Source organism: Polypterus senegalus, chromosome 4 (genome assembly GCF_016835505.1).
Source record: "Polypterus senegalus isolate Bchr_013 chromosome 4, ASM1683550v1, whole genome shotgun sequence".
NCBI classification, from domain to species: domain Eukaryota; kingdom Metazoa; phylum Chordata; class Cladistia; order Polypteriformes; family Polypteridae; genus Polypterus; species Polypterus senegalus.
The window spans coordinates 159,128,301-159,141,074 of NC_053157.1; the positions used below are offsets into that span (position 1 = coordinate 159,128,301).

General features: G+C 33.1%; 1 protein-coding gene across 8 annotated transcripts in view; it reads left to right on the forward strand.

The window, feature by feature from the left end:
• slit2 (slit homolog 2 (Drosophila)) overlaps positions 1-12,774 on the forward strand; it is a 273,310-nt gene that overhangs the window by 145,569 nt on the left and 114,967 nt on the right. For all 8 annotated transcript variants that reach the window (XM_039751559.1, XM_039751562.1, XM_039751561.1 and 5 more), the window contains exon 5: positions 10,319-10,390. In XM_039751559.1, coding sequence (XP_039607493.1) covers positions 10,319-10,390 — 72 coding nt within the window. The remainder of the gene's footprint in view (positions 1-10,318; positions 10,391-12,774) is intronic.

Genomic DNA, 12,774 nt, shown 5'->3' on the forward strand with positions numbered 1-12,774 from the left:
GATAAAAAGCTATACTATTACACATTTGATGATTCATCTAACGCTTGTTTTTTAATTAGAAGAATTATGCCATATTTTTCCTATTTTTAATCTAACAAGCTATTTCTTGATTGCACAGATTTAATACATAATGCTAATTTTTAATAAACCATTGCATTTTTATTTCTCTGCCCAAAAAGGCAATTTTCATAGCACATACCAGATGTTTATTTAATCTGTTTCGATTGCTTCATACAGTATAGTGTTACAATATCTTCCACAAATATCCATAACAAATATCTTTTGGTGACATTTTTCAAGATATTTTGTAATGCGTCTAAAGTATTATTTTCCCCATCATAAAAAAAAACTACCGTTTTTTTAACCACATCGTCCAAGAGATGATGAGGGGCTATTTTAAAGTCCATTGCAGACATTGTGACCTCATTCAGAAGACAATCAAACATACAAGAAACTAATTACCTAAAAATGAACTCAGATATATATTTTATAGAGCTTTCAAGTTTGTGAATCAGTATAATATATCTAATTGGGAAGAATATTGGAGTGCAAAATTATGCTGCTCATATTATGGTTACAGCAGCGCAGTTTCTAATTTCTTTTGCAATGTCAACGACTTTTAATTTAAAACCAGCTTCAATTTTTCTTCTGATCGAACGCTACATCATAGATATGGGATTCTCTTATGATAAAAGTGTATGAGGGTGTGAGTTAAAAAAAACAGAAAACAGTGCAAACGTTTCTGCGGAATAATTTGGATATTACTGTGTGGTCACGTAGGCACAATACATAGAAAAAAAAGCCAGTGTGCTCTGTGGTTACTTTCTCAGGTGGTTGTTAGCATATCATAATCTGTTGGACCAATAGCGTGAGTTTTCCGCATTCGACTTATACCACCGACATTATAATATACCAGAAATTATATGGTATAATGAAGTCCCGACTTATCCGCGGAGAACTTAAATGTGTGTGTACATGGTAACTTTAAATGATAGATCATTTGAATTATGAGGACTTAAGCTAATTAGTGTTTATTCTAATAAAATGAAATTTCAAGTTTAATTATCTTGTAAAAATGCTGTTTATTCCTACTAGCACTCAAATTATGCATATGTTTTTTTATGTAAGCATATTTTAAAACAAATACAATCCATCAATTCCATTTCTGTAATCATTTCAGTGAAGCAAGGAGGCAAAATTCTCAGCAGCATCTGGTACAAAGCTGGAACCAATCCTTCATAAAATACTATTTCATCACAGGGCATTAAAGTGAAAACACAGAATTTCAAAAGTTAATCTGTGGTCTGAGCATAATTCACTAACATTATGCCTAGAATGATTTCACTTAAGATAGCTATATGTTTACTTATTTTGCTGATGCTTTTATTTATCTAAAATAACTTTATAAATCTCATAACATGATTGTACCTTGCGATGGATACGATCCCAAGTCAATGGTGGATATTGAACATGCAGCCTCATGTTTTAGCCACTCAGGAATGCATTGAAACAGTGCTAAACTATATGTAATAATCAATTTTTTGTGTGTTTGTTTTTTAATTTTTTTGAACAGATGTTTTGAAAAAAAGCAAACATTTATAAAATTAAGCAAATACTCTTACTTAAAAAAGCGGTCTACTTTCTGAAAATTCACTCATAATATTTCCATAGCAGATAAACCTGTTTTCATTTTTTGTTTTTGTGTTTTTTTCAAGTGTGACACTGAGGTCTTTTATGTAGAAGGAGAATCTTTTGTGCTGGTCATGCAAAAGGAATTGTCTTGCTCACTCCAGAACACTATTCTGCACAGTCCCTTATAGTAGCTCCCTAAGTTAACATCACCATATTAGTCCAAAGAATTCATACTACTGCTCCGTCTCAGCTCCTGTGTGTTCTTTCAAAACAGAAAAAAATGTGCCAGCACATTGGCTTGGTTTTGTTTTATCTTTGTACTAGCAAAATACCCGTGCTTCGCAGCGGAGAATTAGTGTGTTAAAGAAGTAATGAAAAAGAAAAGGAAACATTTTAAAAATAACGTAACATGATTAACAGTGTAGTTGTTTTGTCACTGTTATGAGTGTTGCTGTCATATATGTATATATATATATATACACAGACACACACACATATAAGCATATATATACATATACATATATCTACATATATACATATACACATATATACATACATACATACATATATATATACACATACATCCACATATATATACATATCTACATATATACACACATACATACATACATACATACATACATACATATACACACATACATACATACATACATATACACACATACATACAGTACATACATACATATATACATATATACATACATACATATACATATATATACACACACATATACATATATACACATATACATATATATATATAGATATACAAATATACATATTATATTATATTATATGTATATTATATTGTATGTAAGTTATATTCCGTGTTTGTCAACCGTGAAAAAGATAACAGGATTCATTCATCGAAGTGTTCACGAAGTCCACGGCTTTATTTAATGTTAGCTCAGACCTGGCATACCAGCAATTTAATCTCCGTTACAGCAATTTTAACTCTGTTACAAAGTGATCAAAAGTCTCATTTAAACCCTGCGTCTTCTCATTAATCTTGTATCTCGTGAATATCGTAAGCAAATAACGCAAGCGGCAGCCTGTCTATGAACTTAATTTAAACTTAAGGTTTACGTCGTGCTTTGTTTCCGCAGAAGCTGCACTTATGAATATGCTTGTATGCATCACTCGCTTCATATTCTTTTGCTGCCTTCTCAATTGTGTAATGCGTTTTTTGTTCAGCGTTCTTTGGAGCTGTTGCTTTTTGTCTGCGTACTGTGTTCACAGTCCTTTCACCTGAGCCGCTCGGTGGCAGAGTGTTTCTATTGGATTGCCACTGACGGACGGCCTTATATGGGCAGGCACTCAATTACGTGGGAGGCGTGACGATGAGGGACGCAACTCCGCCTCACACGGCGACCGAACTGCAGGCTATGGCCGGTATATATGTACATAAGTAGGTTCCAGTTATGACCGTTACGCGTAGAATTTTAAAATGAAACCTGCCTAACTTTTGTAAGTAAGCTGTAAGGAATGAATCTGCCAAATTTCAGCCTTCTACCTACACGGGAAGTTGGAGAATTAGTGATTAGTGTGTCAGTGAGTGAGTGAGTGAGTCAGTCAGTCAGTCATTGAGGGCTTTGCCATTTATTAGTATAGATTATGTTATATGAGGTCATGACATAAAAACACAACTGTTTTGTACATTTACAGGTAAGTATAATCTAGAAATAATGCCTATATTTTTCCAATATCGTAGAGGAATCCTTTAGTGTTTTATTATTTGCCCTAATAAGTTCCTGGACAAACTGAATAGCAAAATGGAATCACCAGGAATGCTACTTTTTTCCCCCGTTTAATTCCTGAAATTAGCTCCATGTAATAAAGAGAAAATTAAAATCTGATTCTTGAAAATAATGCAAATGTAGTGTACACATAATGCATTTTTAATTAAGACATTGCCAAAATATTACTTTGCTTAATGTTAAATAATTTAGCAGAATGTAATTACTGTGAAATGCCTGCATACCATTGTACTCAAATGTACTATAAGAGAATGATAGCAATAGAACTGGATAAAGCAGTAACACCATACATTTGATGTTCATAAAAATAGCTTTTATATAAAAATAATAAATCACTTTAACTTTATGACAATATTTTTGACACTTGTTTCTTAAACATTGAGCAAAATGACATTTGCATGAATTAAAGTTGCTTTAACTTGCATTAGTTAATAATTAGTTGTTTACATTTTCTTAGAATTATATTAGCATATTGTGTTTTAAATGTTTTCTGAAGGTCAAAAAACCAGTAATACGTGTTGCCTGGCAACTGCTATTTTTTTTAAATTAACCCCTGGCCTTTCAGTGTGACATGATTGGAAACAAAGCAGGAATCTGCTAATGGGCTGACAAATTTGTACAGACACAATCTCTTTCATAAAAGACCAACATAGAATCATCAGTTCACCTAAAATGCACATATTTGAGAAATAGGAAAAAAACATATGAGGGAAATGTTACCTTTGACTATGTAACAGAATAAAATTATGGCTCAAATGACACTAGTTTGAATCCAGGAAGAATTTAAAGTTATTTAGGGATTGAAAGAAACAGTAAAGAGGTTAGCACTCAGATGTTTCTTTTTTCCTTTTTTACATTTCTTGTCTCATATACATCTTCATATTGAGTTCAATGCATTCATTTTTGAAGTTTTCTGTTGGTAACGGACTGCTCTTCGGCTGTAATTTGGTTAATTGTGTTTTTGCAAAGCAAGTTCACAGAGGTATTGGGCAGTTATTATTTGATCTCTTGTAACAGTCCATATTTTATGTAATATTCATTATCCAAGGAAAGCCTGCTTTTATAGTTGTACAATGACTTACATTTGCTTGCAGAGAATTGAACGTGAGCATAATATATGTAAATTGATAGTAGATATTTCTGAGAAAAATTAATTATTCTAAGCCTTCTGTGTGAAAAAAGCCCAAGTCATGTGTTAAAAATGATTAAAATGCTTGTAGGTGTAATATAGTATACCATGCATACAGCATGTATGAAATCTTTATTAAAGCATTTTGAATCGTAGTAGTGTTCTTTGAGAGGCCATGCATTGATTCAGCTGAAGAAGAACTGTTTTTGTTAAATTAATAATCCTATACTTGTTTGTGAATTCAACATTTATCATTTTTATAATATTAGGCAAGTGTTAATTATATCACGGTTTTAATAAGGCTAAATTAACATAAGTGTAGCTAACAATATGGCCATAATCCAGATATTATTTTATAAAGTGAAAGCAGATTTGAAATAATTAATACCAAAAACAAGTTAAGCTGATTACCTTCTTTGAAGTTGAGGTTTTTCATTATTTTCCTTCAAAGGATATATGGTAATGAAGTATGCAAAACTAAAATCCAAAAGATTGAAAGAAAGGGAAAATATTTCAAATATTATTTCTTTGATGATAATTCATTGTGGGATAGTTTTTCTGCAAAAATCACATATAAAATGGATAGACATTCACATTGTTCACTGTACTTATTTTTTCTCCATGGAATACACAAAAAAATAATAATCGTTAGCATCACTTAACAAATATACTGTTTTGCTTCTCTCGATTTCGATTGATAATCAGAACAAATCTAAACTTACTATAGAAAGCTTAAGTTTTCTTTTACCCTCTCAATCTAGGACAGCATTTGTTGATGCTGTGGATGTTGAGAGAATTTCAGTGACTTAAATGAAATCTACTCTTTGCTTATGTTTGAGTCTGTTTGTTTTTCGTTACTGGAACCAATTCATATATAAATTATACTTGTGACAGAGCCAAGTAAAACTTATGAAATGAGTAATGATTAAAGAAAACAAGGTTACAACCACATTATACTGCATAGACAGGAAGAAAACATCTCCAAACAGGCAAACTGTTGTAGTCAAACAAACCAACTTTATATGCCTCTCAGCTTTGGACACTGTAATTACTGTGCAAGTCAACCACAAAACATGGTTACAGAGAATTTAGTGACTCAGAAGAAATTGAACTGGGCTTACCTAAAGAATGGAAAAATTGAATAATAATATATCAACAAAAAGGACAATGCCAAAATGAAAACCATCTCTCCTGTGCTAAAGCTGCTTGTCTTAGTCATTATTTTCTGTGTTTAACCGTGCAAGAAGTTCATGACCTAACTTTACATCTGCCTCATACTTCATCATAGCTAAGAGTCTAGGAACAGAAATTTCCCATACAATGAATGCCAAACAAAGAGAGAAATTAAAATAATACTTATTTATGCACATTGGTGAGTGATCAAAAAATAGAATTGTGTTTTTTTCAGTTTGGAGGTGGTCATCTGATTGACATTAAATATTTTTGTTGTATTTATTTTTGATGGCTAAAAGGGTGAAGAGAGAAAAATAAATGTGGTAATGTTTATAGACTAAAGAGAAAATAATGACCAAACATGAGAGTGCTGGAAGGCTTTGCTCTTCATTTATGATGAATGTATGAAAATGTGTCAATTAATAGTAAATGTTCTTTTTTTGAAAGATAGATGTTGACACTCATCCAAGATTGCACAATTAGGTAGCCAGAAGGATGGATGAAGCATGGAACTTGACTGTATATAATACACCACAAACAAATCAGATTTGAGTATTGTTACAAAAACGACCATAAGACGTTGAGAAGGTTTGGGGCAGCCACCCATAGAATTGTTCCCGGCTGCAAAATTGATTCAAAAGAGTTGTCATGTTTACATAACAGAGTCCAAAACAGAACTGATTCTCTTGCCACAAGATGGCAGCTTTAAAGGCTAGTGGAGGAAGTGATGTCATCATTACCAGAACCGGAAGTGACGTCATTGGCTGCCTCAGAGCCAGGCGGGATTTTCTTAGAATGGTCTGCAAAAGATCGAGAGGGAAAATTTGTGCACTTCCCCACCCCCTGGTCCGGTGTGGAATCACATGTATTCAAGCTCTTTAGTTGTCTCCTAAACACACGTGTGTGACAATATGTATTTGCATTTGCCATGAAACCACTGTGTCTATTACATGACTCCGAGTGTGTGGTAAAACTGCATATAAAAAAATCTGTTTTTTGTATGTACATGGTAGTGATGTGTAAAACGATCCTTTTTAGTGATTCGATTCATTTCGTTCAGTTCACCAAAATTATTTGAATCTTTGAATCACTGATTTGTTCACTTTAAAAACAAGCAGCTATTTTCTAGTTTAAAATCTACATATCTGTAATACTGTAACTTCACCCACCAAAAAGTCAAACAATATATAAAGCAAGCAACAAAATAAATAATTCACACATAATAATAATCAATAGGCAAACATTTTTATAGACTAGATTTCAAAAGAAATACAAAATGTGAGTGCTTACATTTTTCATGATTAAATAAAATTGATTTCAATTTTGGGTTAACCCCCTGCAATTTCCAGAAGACAGCAGCCATTTAAGTGAAGTTAAGATGATAGCTCAAGACTGTCACAGAATGCAATATAAAACATAACATGCACTGCACATGCCTCGAAAAGATTAGTTCTTTAATGTCATTGTACTATGACATTTGTTCAGAGACCAGGATAAGTACACAATAACTAGTTCTTTCATTCATTACACATCACTAACACATACTGTAAGAAAAAAGTAGTATTTAAGTACACATGGTTTGATGGCAGACACATGATAAAAGCAGATGATTTCATAGTATAATGGCAGCCATTATATCAAACACACCTTTGTACAGAGAAGCATTTGTTACCTGACAGCAGAACAAACCATTGAAGAAACAAAACTGGAGAGACAAAAGAATAAAAATATTAAGTTATACAAGGCTTAGTGCAACTGTCAACAACGGTTGCTGATAAAAATCTCAGCACTCCATCCATGAGCAGACAAGCAAACAAGAAACATAGCTTTACTTCAGGAAAACAGTACTAAGAACCCGTGACAAAATATATTGCTTTCAGTTTACTTTTCTTGCCACAAGCATGCTTTAGAAAAGTAAAAGACATGTCTTCTTAAACCAAAAACCTGTGCCAGTTCAGAGTGGACATATTAAGTCATTTTTAAGGCCTTTGTTTTCGAAACTCCTATGTCTTGAACTGAATTTTAAACAGGCATGTTTTTTTAAATTTATAAAAAATTCTTCACTTTAGAATGCAATTTCATCTGATATTTTTTACCCTAATAGTGAAGAAGTAATTTTGACTTGAAAAATACTAAACTTATCTTTTAACCCTAAATGGTATGCCAATCTATTTCAAGCCATTTGTGCGCACACTTTTATTCATGCAAGAAAGAGAGTGTAGAGTTGCCAATTAATGTAATATGTATGTCATTTTGATATCAGAGGATTATCAAACTATATTGAGAAAATACAAATATCAGACTGTGATTTAAGCCCTGGACCTGAAAGGGTCTTTTGCCCCTCACTATACCTATTGATTTCATGTCATTATTATTGCTACATTTTTGCAAATACTGGAAGAATGCATGCACTGTATATTGTAATTGAATTCACTTTTGCAGTACCTTGGAGTGACATCAGCACTGAGTTACCAGCAGTATGAGCTAGAATTCAAATAAGTAGCTTCAGTATCATCTGCAGGGGAGCCTAAAAAAAGGGCAAGCCTGCCACAGTCACATAATCTTCATTCTACAGGGTGGTCCAGATCTAATTATGCAGCTCCGGATCATCTGGATAATTTTGATTTATGCTGGGACGATTCCAGTTCGGCGCAAAGACGATTCTTCATGTCATCAGTTTGCACACTTCTCGATGGTCCAGGATTTTTCGGGTGATTTTCTATGTAATAAACTTAATAAGTTATAGCGTAATGAAAATGGCATAATTAGATCTGGACCAACCTATAGTGTCTCAAAAATAAACAGTCCTTCTAATGATAATGAGCCCCATAAAATAGCAATGAAATGAGCAAAAAAAAACATCGGATCAGTGCTGGTAAGCACTGCACAGCACTGCAATATGTTTTTTGCCTCAGTATTTATCTGCAATGAAAGCATGTTTTTGGAAGTTGTATCATATTTCCCTATGCCATTTAAAAATACTTTACCTCCGGGTAGTATTAGTATTGGTGTTTATTATTAATACTATTAATATGTGAACCAACGTTCACACATTTGCTATTGGGTAACATTAGTCATGAAATTTATATTGTTTTCTCATTCATGCGAGGTTATCTTAAAGTAAAGTAAAATTAGATAAAACTGGAAGTATCCACAAAGGGATTCTTACTTCCAGGGAATATGAAGAGAGATGCTTTAGAAAAATGTCTTGTCTTGGGTGAAATCTAGTAATAATTATTCTACCTACCTATAGCCGTTAACACATTGGGACATCATGTGTTGCTTATTGGCCAGCTGTATTTTATACAGAAACATAGATCATGTACTTCTTTTTTAATGTAAAATGTTTGTTGAGAAATGTTTATTTTTTTCAACCCAGCCTAAATATTGTGAATACTGTCTTATTTCCAATATTTTGCTTTCATGTAACGTCTGTTTGCTTGCCTTCATGGCTGTCTTGATTCCTTTCTGTGGACTAACAGAGTGATGCTCAAACTGTAGAAGCCAGTTTCCACCATATATAAAGTCATGCAAACTGCCCTCCATTTTAAGGTTACACCACTGTAACTGAATTTGCATTAGTCACAGTTTGCATCAATCACAAAACTATAATGAACAGTGTAGAGTTTTAATGAAATATTCAAATTCAAGTTCTGATTAGGCTAAGTGCTGTGTAAATCTTATTTTATTGTTAAACTCATTAAATTGCTGCAGTACATTGACAGTAAAGAAGGTATTTTCTAAGCACTAGCATGCTCTTGTTTTTTATTTTTACTATGTTAGTATTTAATTCTTCATTCAGTACTTTTGATCAGAAATTTAAATGTTACTGCCTAATAACTCTTTTTTGATAACTAAAACTTTGTTTGTTTTTTGTTCTTTGCCCAGAGGGGACTGGGCGGTCTCTTGGTCTGGAATCCCTGCAGATTTTATTTTTTTTATCCAGCTGTCTGGAGTTTTTTTTTTGTTTTTTCTGTCCACCCTGGCCATCGGACCTAACTTATTCTATGTTAATTAATGTTGACTTATTTTTATTTTTTATTGTGTCTTCTATTTTTCTATTCTTCATTTTGTAAAGCACTTTGAGCTACATTTTTTGTATTCAAATGTGCTATATAAATAAATATGGTTGTTGTTGTTTTGTGTAAATCAATTATTATAACAACACTGCCTTCTCTTAGATTCATTGCTAAAACATTTATTGTCAGAGTTAGTTTAGTTATATTCTATTTTCTGGATAAATTAAGTGCCCTGAAAATTAAATCATAGGAAACAGCTTACATCTCTATTTATAGATTCATCACTGAGTCTGCCCAAGCTGTTTTTTAGTGTGTTTACTTTCCGTATAAAGCTAAATGTAGGAGAGGCATCACTGAATTACATGTAGTTCATTCTAGGACAGAAGTGGCAAATGTATATATTAGTACTATATTTAAACATTGTAGATGCATTTTTAAATTATTTACCTGATTACATTACATGGATCACCTGAAAGGTGAAAATGAATGCAGTCCTTAGAATCAACAGCCACATTGTATTTTTTTTTATGAATAGCAACACAATGGTTTTTTGTTCCTAATGCAGGCTCTCTTTCCTTTCCATGCAGAGATCTAAGTGAGAATCAAATTCAAGGCATACCAAGAAAGGCATTCAGAGGTGCAGTTGATATAAAAAATCTGTGAGTATGTTTCATGTTTCTCTTTTTTAGCAAGAAGATTTTTTACCTAATGGTGGATGTGGTAATCTCTGGTTTTAATACTCTTGCGTGGTCCAATGGTGACCTGTTAACTGAGATGGTCTGGGTTAGCTCCACGCCACCTGGCGCTATCAGGAGCCTCTTGAAACTGGAACTGTTGATATTCATGAACTGAGATGAGCTGGGCAAAATGAGGACACAAACATTCAGCTAAGGGTTGGTGCAAACATGTCAAGGGTTTTTATTAAAATCCAAACAAAAGTCCATGGAGTGCAGTGCCCTTTCTTAAATAAATAATCTATTAAAAACAGTGAACAGTCTTGAGAGTTAAAATCCAGAGTTAAAACCAGGTTGAAACATATAGTCATCGGGTCCTTAATCATTCTCCTTTCAGTGAAAACTCTGGCCTGGTTTTGTGTTTTTGGAGACCTCACAGCCTTTTGCTATACAGTATTGAGGGTAGCTCATCCTAAAAATATGCAAGTAGTGAGAAACAAAACATAAAACTAATTAAAGGAATACTCCACTCAAAAATTATCTTTTTTTTCATCTGTTACCTGTGTTGTTTGGCAAAGAAAAATGTTTAATCTCATGTTTTAATGGAGAACAGAGATGAAAAAGCTTATGATACAGTGAATTTTAGTGGGTGCCTGGAATGGTTTGTACAATATTGAACAACAGCAAACACTTATTACAACATGCAAAACTTGTGAATTTTTTGGATAATTTATTATTAAATAAATACTTCAGAAAATCAGAGCAGTGTACTAACAGAAACCATGTTCAGATGGGATTGGTCAAGAATCCTGTTGTGAACAAACAACTGGATATCTGACATCAACTGGATGACTGAGTTAAGGATAAGTAACTTGAGATTTCATCATAGATGCTTTAAAATTGTTTGCTGTTGTTCAGCAATTCCCCCCAGTCAGTATCCATTGAAGCTTGATGTATCATGAACTTCGCGATTCTCAATCTTCATGAAAACATTAGATTAAGCATTTTTCTCAATCATTGCTGCAAACAATATGTAGTAGTTGAAACCCATGGGAAAAAAGTATCTTTTTTGAGTGGAGTATTCCTTTAAGCACCTTTAATAAAGAAAAATTATGCAATAGAAAGAGCTGGCAGTTTTGATTTTCTCTAAGATCACATAAGGCTATTAACACACTACTGTGTAAAGAAAGATAATTCTTGGAGTCTGTACTAGCCATATGCAGCAAGGCCTGTCTCAGGGCCTGCTAAAGTCTTGGTTATTCAAAATAAGTTCCAAAAAAAAAAAGCTTGATAACTATCACATCACAAACTTTGTGTAAAATATTATTCTTGACGCCAACTATCAGAATGCTGTATGAAATTTAAAGAATATTAGTGACTGTAGTATCATGGATAATGCTTTTCTTTTAACAGTTATCCCATGCCTTAGGTTCTTTGTTGTGTGAGAGCATATACTCCAAACTGTAGTATTATAATAATGCTTTCACCTAGAACTGTCTGCCATAGTATGTTCATTATAATTACCTATAGTAGCTGAAGTAGTTTTAAGATCCTCTTTAGTCTCCATCCAAGTGGTACATTTCTTGGTTATAAAGCCTCTGCAGAGGCAGATTCATAGCAGCTTGTCATTCCCAGATGGAAAAATAGAAGACCCTCAGTCTAGGTTTTTGTCTGGTTTATAGCTCCTGTCTGTAAGGCATTCCCACCCTATCAAATGCTGAGTCAATTATTCCAGTTCCTCCTTATTCTAGATACAATTAATCCTCAGCTTTTGCTGGGGTAGCATTACTGGAAGATGGCAAAGAAGAAGAAGTCAAAGATGCAAATGTTAATACAATGATCCTTTGGAAAAAAGAGGGTTAGGTTCCTGCAACCACTAAAAACTGATCTTTCGCTAGAGATTTGATCAAAAAACACTTTTCTGCAAAGAATTCTTAATATCAAAATAATATTTCTGATAATAGGCACTTTTCATAGCATAGTAACCATTAGAACATCCATAAAATGCAGTACTCAAAATAAAATTTTATTTATGCAAAAAATATTTTCTTGTTAGTCATTCCCTAGAACGCTTTCACCTTTGTTAACAACTCTGTATTAAAAAATAAAAGTTTAAAACCGATTTGTTAACAACAAACTTATGGCCAACAGCAGCTGCCAACATTCTGGCAAGAAGTTTATCTAACACCTTTATCTTCTCATGAAGCATGCTTGGGCTTAGATCCGAAAGGATTTGCACTACACTTTGTGGACATAATTACAACACAAAACTTTATTTTGTTAAGCAAAACAATGAAAACTTGCAATGAATGCACAGGGATCTCTTTACTCACTCACAATGGTAGGATGAATACTACCATTAAAGTGCC